The sequence below is a fragment of the Pseudopipra pipra genome, chromosome 3 (genome assembly GCF_036250125.1).
Source record: "Pseudopipra pipra isolate bDixPip1 chromosome 3, bDixPip1.hap1, whole genome shotgun sequence".
Lineage (NCBI taxonomy): Eukaryota > Metazoa > Chordata > Aves > Passeriformes > Pipridae > Pseudopipra > Pseudopipra pipra.
Window position 1 is genome coordinate 20,736,844 of NC_087551.1, and position 17,566 is coordinate 20,754,409.

Below are 17,566 nucleotides of genomic sequence, written 5' to 3' on the forward strand. Positions count from 1 at the left end.
TCCAGAATTGGTACAAAATATTATGCTATATAATTTTGCCATGGCAGTAGTTTGGGATGTTATTGTGCAAAAACATTGTACAACTTCATGGAGATCTGAAGGATTAACTCTATGTGGGTGATCTTTTCCTTGCTGAGAGGAAACATGACATTTCTTTGTGTTAATTCCCAAAGCAAAAATCACTGTCTTCCTTTAAACTGAATAAGCTTATTCTAAAAAATAATAGATTTGGACTGTTTTTAATGTGCATTGTACATACTAGGTCCCAGTTGATTTAATTTTGGCCTGCTGGCCATTTCCTTAACGTTGCATGGGTCTAGCACCAAATTATGCTGATGGCCTGTCTATCACCAAATTATTTACAGAACTGCAGTTAAATTATAGAAATCTTCCAGACAAGCAGTGCTCTGGGCAAATTATTTCATCAAAGTTATTTGCCATGGTATACTTAAGCAAAAGCTTACAGGAGCAACATGAGTCTTTTTTTTTGCTGTGTGATTATGCATACCTGGTAACAGCCCCTTTTTTAGAAATAGCTTCCTACCTGGGAAAACAGAAGGGAACCATGATATGTAAATTAGTGATCTCTGTGCTTTCCTCAGTTTGAAGCAAAAGTTTTATGCCATGGAAACACAGGACTAGGGCCAGCAGTAGGATGGCCGTTTCTGCACACTGTCAGCTCCTTGAAAGTCTTTGGAAATTTTTTTTTCTGTAGACTTTTAACTGCTAACTTCTCTGAGTTTGTAAAACCAGGTACTGCAGAAGCAGGTCAGCTGGCTTTACTAGTTCTTCATCAAATCCAGGCCCAGTGGTCACTGTTCACTTTTCCAGAGAAGAATATTTGTGTATCTGAAGGCAGTATAGGCATTTTCTGTGTTACCCCCATGTAGCAAGATTTGAGCTGCTGTATGATTATGAAACATACAAAGAGAATATAAATCCTAAAAGAAGTCCTAACTCCCTATTGTAATTGGCATCCTTTCAGATTCTGTTCCAGATTTTAGAAATATAGTCATGGTAGAACATCTATATTTGGGTTTATATGTACTGGTCATACCTACTGGTTCACTTGGAAAAATGTTGGCATACATCACTTTTTAAGGACTCTGGATGCAGTGTTTATGTTTAGCTCAGTGTTTTTTATCACTGCATATTTTTTTTTAGTATTCCATTTTACCGTGTTTGCACTGTGAGACAAGAATGCCTTCCCAGCCTCTGCACAGTTGTGTGCTTCTTGTTTAACGAATATAGAAAGTCAGGTTTTAAACTGACTCCCATGAATAAATTCTTCTGGGAAAACAGGTGCTGAAAATCTGTGTGTTGCAGACCCCTTTCTGCCCATGTATTTAAGGTAAAACTCAGACGTGTGTAGATGGCAGACTGGAATGGGACCTCTGTGCTCAGGGCCCAGATATGGAAAACCTTACGTATGTGAGGAAGGACGGCAGACTCAGGAATGCACGAGAACTAAAGGTTTTTGCAAACTGAACATCCCAATTTAACTTGATTTCTCTCTGGTGTTGGGTGCTGGTTGTGGTGGTCGGTGTGGTGGTGGTGATGTGGGGCTAGACCTTGAGAACCCCCTTGGTAGCTCACCCTGGGGGGGACTTAATCCAGGGACCTGAGAGGTGGAGGTGTAACAGCTGGGGTTTGACTGTGCTGTTTGGGGATTATTTTTTTGATTGGCAGGGTGAATATATATGAAAGCTGGATCTCCTTTACTTGTGATCCTTAGCAGATGCAAGTCTGATTAGGAGTCCCTGTAATTTAGAAATGCTCTTAAAGATAGGAAGATACTTAAAGCTGACTTTGTCAACAAAATGGAGAAGCTGGGGGCCCATTAACAGCAGTGCCAAGATGGCCACTGCTGCACAAATACTAGGAATTAAGTTCTAAAAACCCTAGAAGCTTCAAATTGTATATCTCACCAGTTCTTTACTCCTCCAGTTGTAATCTATATCTCACTTATTGCTAGAGTCAACAGTCTAATGGTAACAAAAAATACAACCTTTCATCATCTATTGATTTTCAGTCTTTAAAAACTGACAATAAGCTATTTTTTGTCCAATTTCTCAATAAATAGGAACATTTATTGGTTTTTCAGTTTTATTGTATTACATTAGAATATATTTTACTGCATATAGTGGGTAATGTAGCATCAGGAGATATGTTTATGTTTGGCAAGTAACTTTTGAAACTGCATAGCTCAACTGAGATATGTAAACAAATTTGTAATACTAGTTTAATTTAGATTACAATGCAGAATAGTCAGGCTGGAGCTCATTTTTCTATTTATTCCATTATGATCCTCTAACTAATGGAGGAGAATTGCCATAAAAAATAATTACAGTAGAACGTCAGTAAAGGTAAACATCTACTTTCTTCTCTATCTAAGGAAGAGGGAGGAATTTTGAGGTTAAGTAAGCATGATGATATTGGAGCTTATTTCCTAGAAATCCACCACGAACAGTATTTTATACTTTGGGCAAGTCATAAATTCTTTCTGTGTGATACTGTGTCAAATGATGTAGCACGAACATCATCTTTCTCAGTGACCTCAATTACCTTCTCTCCTTTTGGAAAAGGAGACAAATTGGGATATGATTTAGCTGTGGTAGAACCTGGAATGTAGATCCTGAGTTGCCTCCCCACTGCCACTTACCTTCATGGTGGAAGATCATCTGGTGGGTTTTTTTCCTTTCCCGAACCTCTCAAGTGAATATTAACAGTTGCCTTTTGCTTATTCTTGTGGTGATAAATGGCAATTTGATGATATTTTACCTCTTCTATAGAAGGAGTTTAACCTTTTTTCTTTCCTTTTTTTTTTTTTTTTAAATTAAGAAGCAGTTAATTTCTCTTCTGGTGACATTTGGTCCTACAGGACCATAAGGCAATAAGCTCTTCCATTCTACCACCAGAAAACCTGAGGTGGAGTTGCCTCTGCTGAGGTGGGGATGTACAAAACAACCTCTGCTTCAAACCAGCTGTGCTACTGCACCTCCAGCACTCGCCTTTGCTGACCCAAGTGGTTCATTGGCCTCAAGGCTATCAAAGTGGTCATTCTGGCAGGCTTCTCAGGTCAAAACATTCACTTAGATCATGAAACATTTTCCTGTACACTATGAATATAGAGACAGTTCTGGGTAATGTTTCATAACCATTTCACAGTAAGCGAAGAGGGAACCATTTGGGCAAAAGACTTCATTTTGGGTAAACTTGGTGTGATTCTGTGAGGCATGGGCCCTTTCTCATAAGCTGCTGTGGATCTTGCTGTCATCTCTTTTGCACAGGATCTGATGTACAAGGAGTTAATAGGTATCCAGTGACCAAAGCCATTTATATCTCTCTGTATATATGGAAGTGAAGTGGAGCATATAAAATTGGAAAGCAGAACCAAACCTGAAATTCTCTTACTTTATGACTAGTGTGTGTGTTATTTTCCCATGATCTTTAATTACATTCTATTCTGAAGGGGGAGAGGGGGAATGCTAATCTGGTGCACCAACTGGGGGGAAAAACAAACTGTTTTACAGCGGGAGTCTAGATGACAGCACAAAGCAAATGCAAAATCTGACATTCATATGAAAGTGAGCTAAGCAAGACCAATAGAAGAGAGCAAAAATGACTGCAGCAAGAGGAATGCAAGTGCTTTAAGGAAACCATGGTTTCTCTATTGAAATATCACAGCCGACCTTTAAGGTGGTGGTGCTACGATGTAGATTTTGTAAAGCAGCACCAAGAGAGATGGCTGTTATAAAGGGAATGTGTAATTGGATTTGGGTTCATGAGAAGCTAGGTTTAGAAGAGTATTGCCCTTCCCTCTTTGAACGTGTAATATAGTGGGATATGTCTCATTGCACTGAATGGAAATTTTCGGGACTCCTATTTGCTGTGTTTCCTAATGAATTTCCAAGAGGTGTTTGAGCCTTGAATATTGACTGGAGAGATGCTTGCAGTCAGTTGGAAGAGATGTAACTGAATATGAAGCTTAGTTCTGTGTGCATACAATCCTACTCTCTGTGATTCTGCCTCAAGTTGTATATTCAATATCAGTCTACAATCATAAATAATTTGTAGGAGTCCAGCTGTGACTTAAGGCTTCTCTACAAACAGCATCCAGGGTGCAAAGTCATGTGATACCCTTTTCCTTCTGTAACTGGATAAAATAGCATTTAAAAAACTATTCCCACTTCCAGCCAAAACATTAAAGCCAGTAAACTTGGTGGACCCTTTTGCTGAGGTGGAGAATAAATGGTCTCTGCCCTATTCTTTGGTTCTGATGTCTTCTTCATCCCCTTGGCTGAGAGCTGGGTCACAGCACACTGCTGTGCTCTTCTGCACCACGGGGGCTGAGTTTCTGTGCAAAAGTAAATGTCTTTGCTAAACAACTTGACTTAGCAGAACTATGTGCTTACTATTTATTTGAATAAGGGATGAGCAGACTGTTTAAAAACAGAACTCCCAGGGTGTGCTAGTGTCACATTCAAAAGGCAATGGAGAGTCTGATTTAAAGGTATCCTGTATAAATAAAGGTTTAGGAACAAGTCTTACCTTGACATTTCAGGTTTTTTGTTTTTTTTTTTTTTTTCCCCTTCATGTTCATTAGACTACCATTCAAATATTGGTGGCAAGTTTTGTCTTGGTGGATAGCATGTTCACTATTCTGTGGGAAGAGGACTCGGGGAAGCTGTGATGTGTGTCAGTTTAACATCTTTGAGTGGCATGTGAGGGCATCTCACCTGCTCCCAAGCAGTGCTAACCAATGAATAATCATGGAGCCAATGGGGCAGTATGTCTTATACCTCTCAGCATCAGCTGTGACTGGCGGGGATCCCTGGGGTGAGATCAAGGATGAAATGAACTCTTGTGTGCTTGGATGTGTCGATTATGAGCAGATCATCACTCAACACCCATGTTGTTATCACATTCTGGGCGGTTTACCTCTACCCCAGGAACAGTTGTAGCAGTGAGCTTTAATCTGGATTCCTATTTTAAATTTAACTTTTCTGTGAACCACTAGAAAAAAAAGTTAAATTGTGCTTCGAAAAAGAAAATAAGTGAAGGGTGGAGTGAGAGGGTGTAGAATAATCAAGATACTTTTTTTTCTCTTTAGTAGATGCTAGGAAGGAGTAGGAACACACTGTGAATCCTCTTCTCTTGCTCATTGTTTTTTGATCCAGCCCATTCCACACACAGTGGTCCCAACACCTTCAACCATTTCCTACCAGCTCTGTCACTTGGAGGCCAGACTTCACTCCCATACTTTTTAGCACTGCACTGGCTTGGGGCACCCCCTTGGGGCATCCTCTGCACTTGTTGCTTCTTACCACTCTCAGCTGAAGAAAGCACACTGCACTTTCTCATCCTGGTGGCACACTTAAGCCATATAAAGGCCACTTGACATCATTTACATTTTTCATTAGCCTTCTAAAGGAGTTTCTCAAAGGGTACAGTGGCTTTCCTAGCTGTTTAAACTCCTTTGGAAGATTGTAATTTTGGACCACTAGTCTACCAGTGGCCTATAATTGTTATGCAAAACGTTGCACAAACATAACATAACTAATTGCACAATTAAGATTGCTTTCTCCTCATCACCCCATTCATCATATGCCTCATTCACACCTAGAGTCAGCATCTGGCATTAACAAAGGCTGTATTTGTCACATTAATACATTCTTTTTGTAGTGAAAATGCCTTTTGTATATCCCTTTGTTACTTAAGGGTCCTGTTAGCTTATTCAGTAAGCCTGTAAATGGTGTTTAGAAACCGTTGTAGTGGACATCCCCTTTTCAAATCTTTAATAGGAGTGTAATGCAGTGGTACTTCAGGATACAAACAGCAATTCTCAGAGCTCAGAAAAGGGACCTGATACAGATCAACAAAAGACTCCCCCCTATTATTAACAACGCTGAGGTAAGTAATACAGTGTTTTGCTACTTTTAAAAATCTGAGACAAATAATGCAGGATAGCTTTTCTGCACAGCGGACATTTCAAGGTCATCAGTCCTGTTAGTCTGACGTAAAGCGCATAATCAGTTTATTCTGATAGTCCACATCAGAACCGAGCAAGCCAAACCAACCTGGAAGGTGCAGGAGGTAGCAGGGAAAAGTCCAAGGATATCTGTGAAGCCAAACACAAGAAATTGTCTGGTACCCTTATAGACAGACCTACGCAGAAGGTTTTGTGCTTTAAGGTATTAAGGGTGTATTTGCCACTCTCTTAAGGGCAGGGTGGGAGCGTCTTTGATTGGAAGCCTAGGAGGTCTGCAGCACCATAATTCTTCTTGGGGAAAAGGAAATGATGTAAGTTTCTACTTCTGGAATCTTTCCCCACTACTCTATAAATTTAAAGAAATAAAACACAAACAGAAAATTGATTTTTGAATGACAGTGAATTATTGTCATTAGAGGAACTGTAGTTTTGTGTCAAGGGGAAAAAAAGCTTGGTGTACTATATGCTACAGTGTACTATATGCTACTTTCTGAAGCATTACTTAATGTACCAGTCATTGCTGGGAACATGGAGTCCTTTTAATGCTAGTCAGGTAATATGTCATTCTCTCTGTAGAAACTCTGCAGCAGAGACATGAGTTATATACTGATGTAGTTATCAGAAGATCATGTGGTAGCACTAATGTGAGTCACTACAGTGGAGTTTGCCCCATTTGAAATTTTTACATAATTAAAGTGAGTCATTGTCCAAATTCTGCCAAAGTGCAGATGTATTTAATTTAACATATGCAATTCAGCTTGACTATGCCTTCCACAGGGTGAGCATCTCTTTCTTTGTACAAAACTCTGGGTTAACTCTGGTCTGGGAGTTGTTTCCTTTCACCATTCAGTGTGCAATGCTCCCACTGAAATCCATGGCAGCTTCAGTAAAATAGCTGAAACACCCAGACTTCAAATAGACTTCTCCAATTCCAGTATTATGCTGGTAATTCTTTAAATGCACGTAGTTAGATCAAAACAAGCATATTTTTGTTTCTGTAATATTGAAGGATATGGCCTACATTTCCTAGTGAAATACGTTCGGTTGCCTTCCGCCACTTCTGTCTCCGTAACAATGCAAAGACCAGAGAGAGGATTAGAAAGGTAAGGAAAGTTTCTTTAAAAGAAAACAAGCTGGGCATGCTTACGTAAATATTGGACTTTTGAAATGATGAACTTCAAGATGGTGGATGGCTTAGGGGGAGTTAAACCAGATTGTTTTACCTGAGAGTAAGACCATCCTCCATGCAGCTGGCTGGATCATCAAAGTTTCTGAAGATTTCACAAATCATTTGGTTTCTGAGGTGTGAAGATGACTATTTCCAAGTCATTTGGCCAAAAGGGCGGTACCTTTTCTTTCTTTCCTTCTCTCTTTCCCCCTTTCCCTCCTCTTTTCTCTCTTTCTTTCTCCTTATTTTTTCTACCCCTCACCTTTTTTTTCTCAGTTACAAGTCTACTTGTTCTCCATCTAATGCTGAAACATAACAAAAAGTGGTTAACTCTTACAGCTAGAAGTAGCTTGTAGTTTTGCTGGGCAGAGAAGGAAAAAACAGGCATATATGGAAATGTTGGGAAATGTTCTGATTAATTAATGAGAGAGAGAGAAAATGACTAAGGCTAGTCTGCTAATTTCTGAGTCACTGAGTAGATAATGTTTTGTTTTTTTTTTTAATTTGTCAACGTCTTCCTTACTAGGGACATTAAATAGTGTTTACTACTATAAATTCTTTCCCAGGAAGGGAAGAATAGGAGGAGGTTGTAATACAGGAGGAACTTGTACATTTGATTTTAAAAGTCAGTTCTTCTCCTGTAGAAGGACTACAGCTTTATACAAAAGGGCATCATGTATTCTGGTCCATCCAGAGAGTAGCCATCCAAAGGGGTATAGGTTTCAAGCCCCCTCTAAGAGTCCTGAAAGCTACCTGAGTAATTTTTTGATGATGGAGATGAGAAAAAAACCCCTTCCCATAGTCTCCCATCCCAAGCTGTTCAATTAATACTGCCAGCAAAGAAAGAAGGAAGTTCCCACACCTTTACCTGCTGCAGAGAAAGGATTATGCAGGTAAGTAGTCCTGTGTGCCAGGTAAATAAATAGTCAGACTCAGAAGCATGTGATTTTTGATACCCTCGGTGCCTATTTCATACTCCTGTTATATTTAAGTGTTCTGTCTTGTTCATGATCTCTGAACTTGATCCTGTTAACTTTTTTCCCCCCCAGTAAAAATCTTTGTGGCAAAAAATAAAGTTGCATGGATGTGCCAGAATAGTGAAGCACAGTGTCCTAAATGATGTAACTCAGGTTTTGGGAGCAGGATAATTGCAGTAGTGTGATGCTTCTTTTAGAATAATTAGTCTTGCTGAGAACCGGGGTATAAAAGCCTGTGCAGAACACAGTAATAAGGCAGTTACACCATTTCCAGTATTTGTGTGCCCCTGCCTAGCACTGCGGATCAGAGCAGGCGTGGCCATAATGATGGTCAAGGAATGATTTCATCTTTGTAGCCCTGTGCCAGGACTGTGATACAAAATACGTGGGATTCATTCTAAAGAAAAGTGGCACTCATCTTCCGTACTAAACCGGGAGGCCTTTGAGATCATTAAGAATCATTTTTACAAAGGAGAGGTTTATGTTTCCATTCATGGAGCCAAAGTCTGTTCTCATGCCCTTTTACTACCTGGCACTTGCCCATCCACGAGTGAACTCACTTCAGCTGCACTTGCAGATGTTGGGATTTCCATTTCAAAGTAAAAACAATTCTAATATTAAAAGGACTATTTCCCCAGTGGGAATATGGGTTGCATGAACCTCTTGACTTTTCTGTTTCGTCTTTTGATCGTATATGATAACACCTTTAGATCTCTCTATCAATTTTTTTTTTTGTTAGCATCACAGTGGACAAAATGTCAGTAGAAGTTAAAGTGAAAAGAGTCCTCAGAGATATAAAGGTTCTCTTCCACTTCTCACTATATGGTTGACTCTGCTGCCCTTTTCTGTTGGGGTTTAGTCTGCTGGGGCATTTCTTTGCCTTAGTTAAATTTACTTATCTGTTATATAAATAAGGGATAGCCTTGGCCATTAAGTAAATCTACTGATGGAGGGAAAAGGGATTTTCTAGAGTGCCTGTGTGCCTTTCTGAGACATGGAGTTCAAAAACATCTGATAAGGTAACCTTCAGCTGGTTTTCTACAATGACTTTTGTCAATGAGCCTTAAAAGCATTGATATTTTCAGGCATTATAGCTGAAGAGAACTGCAATGTCCTTGAACTACCCACCAGTGAAAGGAATGACATCTCGAAACTCAGCTGGTGAATTCTCATATGGCAGTCATATACTGCCATATATGACTTACTTTTCCCTTTCTCTCTGGAGCATCCAACTGCTACCAGGACCTTGGCTCTACCCAGTATGCAGCACTAGGCTGGTACCACTCTCAGGTGCTGCCTGAATTTGCTGTTGCCCTCAGAATGTTTGCTTCTATATTGTATAGTGAGGATAATCCTTTGTTTAATTTTTTTTAAAACATTTTGACGGGAAAATAGGGGTCTCATTCAGGTCTTTCCATTTTTGCATGATAGTACAGTTGAACAACGTGTACATGTGTTAATTAAACATCCCGTCTTATCACTGTTTTGGTAAGTGTCCTGTAAATTTAATCACTACGACACCTCTGTACACATTACAATCCTTTTAAAGATCTAGAGAAAAATCCTGGTGGATTATTCAAAGCACTAAATCACACAGAATTACAGTAGTTATTAGAGGCATTAAAACCTCTGATAAGAAGCTTTATCATGCATTTTTGGGGAAGCTTAATCTTTATCAGAGATGACTGTAAATAGAAAGGAACAGTAAAAAAACTTGATAATAGTTTATTTTACAGTACGTCAATAATCAGGTACTGTAATTACAGTATAATTATGAATTTTTTGTGTAGTAGGTAACTATGGTATATTAGTTTTCTTATTTTTCTATTATTGCAACTACCCGCAAGACCTGAGTCAACAAGGGGCCTTATTCTACTCACACTTACCCTGGGTTTACACACACATGCACAAACACACATATTTACATTCCAGGTATGTTTTGACTGACTTCAGAGGAGTTGAACCTGTTTACATGGAGGAGGAACAGGAAGTGAGACATGCTAAAGGTCTCTTCCACATGTACATTTATCTAGATTCAGGACTACATAAGAATGGAATCTGATTTTAGCTGTGGTTATATTTAGCCATCTAATTTTTTCCCCTCTTTTTGGTGATGAAAAAGTTGTGGTATTCTTAATAACGTAGATAAACCTCTCAGTTACAGACCTACTCAGTATGGGGGTGTTTATATTATATCTGTAGATTATTTATCCACATCTGTATACAGATTAGAGTAAGTCTCTGTTAATTGTACTTGGGCTGTGTGCATGCCTCTGTTTATGTATTTCCAGGAGCAACCCTGAAGTGTTCTGTCATTTTGGGGTGTAGGCTAAGTGAAGACAGCCAATTAAGTGTGACTTCTTCTAATTTAATGCTGTTTACAGTGTTAAAGGTTCTGGTGAATTTAAGAGTTGTTGTGAAGCTGGCAGAAGAAATGTTCATGTTGAAATTAAGAGCTCTTCTTGATAAGAAGTGATGAAGGTGTAATACAAAATATAGCCCATGAGTAGTATGGAGTGACTTCTGCTCCTCACGCCTTTGGTAGGAGCTCAGCTATACCTCTAAGCACAGATTTGGGTAGCACACCCCAACAGAGAATTTGGTGAAAGTCCAAAGGAAAAGCAATGAGGGTGATAAGAAAACGAGGAAATGTGGCCTATCAGGACATACAGAAGATATTGGGGGTGCTTGGCCAGAAAAAGAGATCTCTGAGGGACAACATGGCAACGGGCTGTAAGAATACAAAAGACTGTTGGAAAAGAAAGTCAGTAATTTATTCTCCATGGTGAGAAGCAAGAGGGAAAGTAATTTGTTAAACGGAACCAAACAAAATTCAGATTAGGTATTAGCAATGACCTTCTAAAGTAGATAAAGCACCAGAGAAAGTCAACTTGGGCTGTTGTGGAATTTCTTCTGTTGAAAATTTTTCAGAAACAGGCGTAGATGGTCCTTCCTGGAGGCACAGAGGAGGACAAAAGGCATCAAGACATCTTAACAACACTCCTAGCCCAGTTTTCTGTGCCTTGATGACCATCTGTTTAAGAATCATGGTTGTGAAAAGGTAGCATGTTCCCAGTTTGCTTACCAGTGGGTCAAAAGAAAAACAGATGAATTGCTCATCTGAAATGAAAACTCTATCCAGTAAAAGGCCTTGGAAAGAATCAGCATCCACATGGATGTGGTAAACTACTGAAACTTCATTTCTATCAAGATTTGAGGGCAGATGCTGCGCTGGCTGAAACTGGTGGCAAAATTTCACCTGGCAGTAGCAGAACCAATGTTAATTTATACCATAAAATCCCTGTGTTTTGCTTATCATTTTCACTAATGATTGCACATGGCAGACATAGTTTATACTGCCTAATAATAATCTATACAGTGAAAGTAATTACATTTCCAAAAGTAGTGACCCTACTGTTAGCTTTGACATTGTAACTGCCATGCAGTTCCCATATCTAAGATGATGCAGTAGCAAATGTGACTATACACTTAACATACTCTTATTTTCCTTTTCTCATCCTTTTGACTGAGTAAACTTTCAGGTAATATATTTACTATCCAGTACTTGTTGATTAAGCGACTCCATGTTTAATTTTCAGGTGAAATAACTTAGATTTTTTTTCCCTTCTTATGTGAAACAACTCCCAGTGAGATAACAGTATAACTTTTGTTATTATTCCTACTTTTTCTGGAAGAAATTTTGCTTTTATTTCTATTAACTGACATTTGTAGTAGACAGTGAAAGGCAATGATTTGCTTGATATTCCAAAATTCTTCCTTCAGAAGATGATGGTACTGGTATTTTAGGCTGGGTTGGTACAGTTCAGTACAAAGAGGTAGTTGTTTAGGGGTTTTTTCTCCCTGTTTTTTGAAGATATGATTGAGGAATAAGTACTGTATTTACAGCTTTTTAACTGTACTACAAGAGGTCCATGCTCTTGGCCACAAGTATGTTGTATCAAGTGATACTCCTAAACCTCCAAATGTTTTCCCTCTGGGAAATGCTTCAAATTAAGATTATTTTTTTCAAAATAATCTTAGGTACAGGTGATGCTCTTGGACCCTTTTTTACTTAGCCCACACTGATGCGTAACATGGAAGCGCTGCACTGTCAGGACAGAAAGGTTCCAATCTTAATTTGGAGGACTAATTTGGAGGTTGTTGATTCCTTTGCAGGAAACATGAACAGAATAATGCTGAGGTTGCTGTTTGTGGCTGAGGCCACTTTCAGACAGTCCACTGAGTGTGTTTACAGTGTTCATAATACTACTGTGGGGTTTTGTCTCCATTTCAGAGAGAAAGGGGTCTCCAGTGATTTTCTGAACACAATGAACAAAGGACTTTCTAAATTTCATTTTAGACTCATGGCATTTCTAACGCTATGGATTTTAAGGATGTAGTTTTCTAAAAATTTGCTTTTATTTAGTAAACATTCTTTTTACAGAGGCACGTTAGAGAGGAAAGAGTAGGATTATTTAAGGGATGGGAATTAATTGTGTCACTTCTATAGGCATTAGGCAAATTGCCTCACTTATAGTTAAGAGGTAGCATGGGAGTATTTAAGTATAGGGTACCTGCAATGCACTTTATGATAGTCTTAGCTTATGACCTTATATCATTTTATTTCTCTATTAAAGCAAGACATTCCACACTGAGACTGCGATTGTGCACTGTGTGGTAGTTAGCACCTCATGTCCTGAAGACTATGGTGTACTGTGATAAAACAGTGAAGGAAGTGTTGAGTACTTGAGAAGTTTATATGATAATCCAAGAAATAAAAGATGATGTCTGATATGTGGTAGGATGGAAGATATGTAAATGAGATGTGAAAATGTCTAACTCATAATTGTGTTCTATGTGTTTTACCCATAAACCCATTTTAAATGGTACAGCAGATGCCACAGTAAAGAGAATAACTTAAAAAGTAATTATGGGGTACCCAGAGATACTAGACCAAGTCCCTGACTCCAGAGGTAGTAAAGACCTTACAGGTCAGTCCAGTGATGATGCTTAGCATTTATGCACGAATTTGGCATTTCACAGAGGAGTGCTCAGATTCTCTAGGAGCAGACTGTGCTGACTTGGAGCACTCTCCTGCCTTGCGGAGAAGGGAGAGCGACTGATGGAAGTTTCTGAGTTTTATTTTACACGAAACAAGTTGTCACAGGAGGAACAAGATGATGCCTTTGGACACAAGCAGTACCGAGTTGCTTTCTGCATGAGAACAAATGTTGATGTTGAGAGCTCCCTTTAGCCTGACACCATGGGTAGTACTGTTTAGGGGCTTAGGCAGAGGTAGTTTATGGCTCCGGGTAGATTTTGGTGAATATTGCATGTAATTGCATCTAGTCCTTTGCAGAGGGATAAATAGGGTTGTGAGTAGAGATGCAGCTCTAAGGTTATGTGGACTTTCAAGTCAGAATTGAAAAACATGCTGCATTTAGACAGTTTCAGGGTTGGGGAACAGCTGGATTCTCAAGGTTACTGTACAGTGCTCTGAGTTCAGTGATAAAATTACTGTTGAAAGCTTGGATACTGTAATGCTTAACAACACAATAGTCTCACTCTTAAATACTGAAATTATAGTTGTGTTTTTTTTTTCTTTTTGAGCCAATTACTTCAGTGGTAATAGTGTAAATTTGGCATAACTACCATAGAATGAAAGACTTCAGTTATCACCCCTGGAACCACATTTAACCTGTTGACTGAGAAGTGGGTGATACTTTGTGCTCATTATCAAATCTTAAACATCAGACAAACTTTTAAAATGGTTCCTACCACTCTTTCTATGCCAAAGATATTACAGTTGCACTTTGAGCTGCAGCAGTGGGGATTTCCAGGAGGAATGTCCCTTTCATGAGGCAACTGATGTGTAACAACCGGTGTTTGGCACAACTGCAAGCCCAATCTTGGTCTTATCCCTGGAGCTGCATGGATGGCTGTACAGAGCAGGAGCTGGCAGCACAGGTCCCGTCACCTGCGTTCAGTTAACACACACACATTTTATGCTGAAGAACTTTGTAGCTGAAGAACAGCAGAGAGCGTCTTAGCACAGCCTGTAATGTTTGCAAATAAATAACAAAAAAAAAAAAAAAAAAGAGGAACACAGGTTGACATAGCTGAAATGTTCCTATGTGTGATTAAAAATGTATACCTTCATTTATTTTTCCTTATGCAGCCAAAGCATAGTAAAAGAAATATGCCTGCCCAGGCACCCAGAGTTTCTTTCAGGAAGGTCAGCTCCCAGAAACAAGATGGAAAAATAAGTTAGGTAAGAATGATGATTGAGAAAAAAGTGAGCTTTATAGCAAAAAGCCAAGAGTAAGATCTCAATACAAAAGATTTTTTTTGCAGCACAGGACTGAACAAGCAGTAAGTTCTTAAGTATCACAGCAGAGGTAATCATCTAAATACATAGATTAAAAAAGGTTTCATTTTCTCCTCTCAACAGTAGCTGCTCTGTGGTTTTTGTTGTTATGACTTTTTACGAGCATTGTTTACACAAAAATCACATTATTCTCCCACTACTGACGTGGCTGATGATGTAAATACGCCTGCTCAGGGCCTGTTCCTCAGGGAGGCAGAGTGCACAGGGCTCTGAGCACTTCGGGTTGGCTGGCAGCTCTTGATGCCAGGATTTTGGGACCGGCTGCCTCCGTGTTAAGCTCTCTGGGCTCCGTCACAGGAAACAAGATTTGGTACTTAAGGAGAAAGGACCTTGTTTGAGAACTGCGGTGCGGGGTAAATCTCCCTTTTCCTTAAGCAAAGCATTGCATACTGTCTCCTCTGAAAAGAAGTACACTTCTCTGAGTGGTAGTCAGGAGGCTGTCTGGCAGGATGCAGAATATAGAAATAAATTAACCCAATCTCTGCATTGGCAGCAATGTTAGTATTTTCCCAGGCAGCGCTTACAATGTGTGCCTGCTTATTTAGGGTTTTTTAAGTGACATTAAACTACCTTCAAGGTAGATCTCTTCCAAAATCCATTCCAGACAGAGAGGAGGGATTGTCTGACAGAAGCTGGCGGCAGCAGGACAGGCTGGGCGCGTGCTCCCCGCCTACGAGTGCTGCTCCGAGTAAGACATCAGGGAAGGAATTTGTGCAGGAAAATAATGAAAGCACTGACTGGGTGAGACCGTATGCAGCAAAAGAAAGCTTATTTCCTTAAGAGGAGCAATCATGCTTTATTAAAGGAACATTGTAAGGAAACAAATAAGATTTTAAAAAATTACTCCTTGCAGAAGCAATAGAAAAGGAATTTCTCGTAGGAAAGGAATGCTAACTGAATTATTTTTGTGATATAAAAGCATTCCAGTATTGTACTTACAGCCTTTGAGGAAGAGGGAAAGAAAGAAAGTGAAACTAACTGGGAACGGCTGAAACTAGCTTCAGTGTATAGGCTGAGAGAAATGAGGGATTCAAAAAATAATAAAATCAATTAACAGTGCGTTACATAACTTTATAAGTGTTTACTTTAGCATGGGAAATATTTGTTCTTGTGAGCGTGAATGTAGCCTTTATTTTCATTGGTTTTAATCTGCGTTACTTCTAAAGTAGTTCGATGAGTTTTTAGCAGAGGAGACAGCCCACCAAAACCCGTTTGTTACACGTGTAGCTGGTGATTTTGGCAGATCTAGGTGTAAAGCCATCGGAGCAGAATGTACCCTAATGTATTTAATTTCTAGCAGTTAATTATTTGCTGGTTCTGAGTGAAGGTTCTGTATTCAGTCTTCTGCCAAACATGGTTAGCATTAAACCCAGATCATACATTATGCCTCTGGACTAAAGGAGACACATTTGCTACTTAATTTTTTTTTTTTTCTCTCTACCAACTGCTTTGTTCTGACTATCAGCTGTGGAGCTGTTGTCCCAGTGATCTGAGTAATGTTCTTTGAGCAGCTCTTAAGCATCCATATTTTCATCAGGAAATCCATCCCATAGGCAGACAGTGGAAAAGAGCGTGGGGAGTGGGATGTGAGCGGGGACAGTATATTGTGGAAGACTCAACAAGACAAATAGCATAGTACTTATGCAAGAGGGAGAGGAAAAGTTCTGACTCAGGGTTGATTTTGGCTGCCTGATTGTTGTCTTCTGAGAGACAGTGGGGTGGGAGAGAATGTGCTGAGCAACACATGCCACGGAGGCACTGTCTCCAGCATGCCTCTCTATGCCATGGGGAAGCAGATTTCACTGGCAGCTTCTCACAGCCATGGCTATCCACTAGGTAGCCTGCTGGTGACTATCACAGTTTACCATAGGGTAGGTGTCGAATGGCCCTGGTTTTTGATTTGTGCACCTTGTGACTCAGTTGACTGGAGGAGATGTGATTTTGAGATGGAAGGACTGAAGTGGAGATAAGTGAGAGCCAACATATAAAGTGGTATAAATTTGATCACATTTGGGACTCTTGTGTTGTCTCAGTGCCCAGGGATGACTTAGGCCGTAACGCCCATTAGCAACGTGGGAAGATAGGTGTGTAATTCTCACTTTGGAGGCAAATACTTTCGTTAGTGTCCATGTGCCAGCTGCATCGACTCAGAACACTGTAAGGAGCTCCATTAAGTTCTATTGGGTCCATAATCTGCACATTAAGAAAAATTTACATGATAGATGGAGCTGTTAAAGTCTAATTGGGTAATCAAAAATTAGTTAATGTGCCAAAATATGTATTTAGCTGATAAACTCTAATGGTTCCAAAGGGTTCTAGTATTAATAGAAGGCATGCTTGCACGCTAAAGAGTTGAGACTAAGATATTGCTCTTCTAACACTCATTTCAAATAAAGATCCCAAAGCACTTGACAGATATTAAATCACTTATTGATTTGATTTTTCCAAAATATGTCCATCCAGGGCTCTGGGGGAATATATGTTAACAATAATGTCAAATTTGCACATAAGTAATAAATTATAATTTCCCCCCACTTCCCAAGTCTATGAAGTGCAATAATCACTCCCGCCCTTAAACCCGGTTAAATCCTCTCTAGGCTGAATCTTCTTTAATTGAACCATATTAGGTCCTTGTGATATGCTGTATCCACTTGAGTGACAAATAAGCTGAACCCCAGTGAAATGAACTGGTTTGAAAAGGGTTAGAGGTAACGTAAGTGGCAGAGTCAGTAAAAGAACATGTCATTGCTGGTTACTTCTCCTTTACTCTGCAGACTAACCATTCACAGAAGCCAGAAGAATGTTTTGGCATTCTGCAAATAGCTTCCTTACCTGTTTGTTCAAGTTTCATTCTATTTTAAATGGAGGAAATGAATGAGAATTTTAAAATAACTCTTCTGCTTAATCATTTCAAAATGTCCTAATGTATTATTAATAGCATGCCACTCCCACATTATAATAGCATGTGGTTCTGTGTTTGTACAGCATCTAGTGTAATAAGGACCTCATCCAAGAGACTTTTGTAGGCTCTTCTACAGTTC

General features: G+C 39.4%; 1 protein-coding gene across 29 annotated transcripts in view; it reads left to right on the forward strand.

Annotated features, from left to right (window-relative positions):
* The window catches only part of ESRRG (estrogen related receptor gamma), a 397,162-nt gene that overhangs the window by 61,715 nt on the left and 317,881 nt on the right, over positions 1-17,566 (forward strand). Inside the window, exon 4 of one of the 29 annotated variants that reach the window (XM_064648184.1) lies at positions 5,805-5,913. The exons of 27 other annotated variants lie outside the window; for them this stretch is intronic. In XM_064648184.1, coding sequence (XP_064504254.1) covers positions 5,805-5,913 — 109 coding nt within the window. Of the gene's footprint in view, positions 1-5,804; positions 5,914-17,566 lie in introns of those variants that run through there. One more of the 29 variants, XM_064648224.1, reaches the window with a different exon arrangement.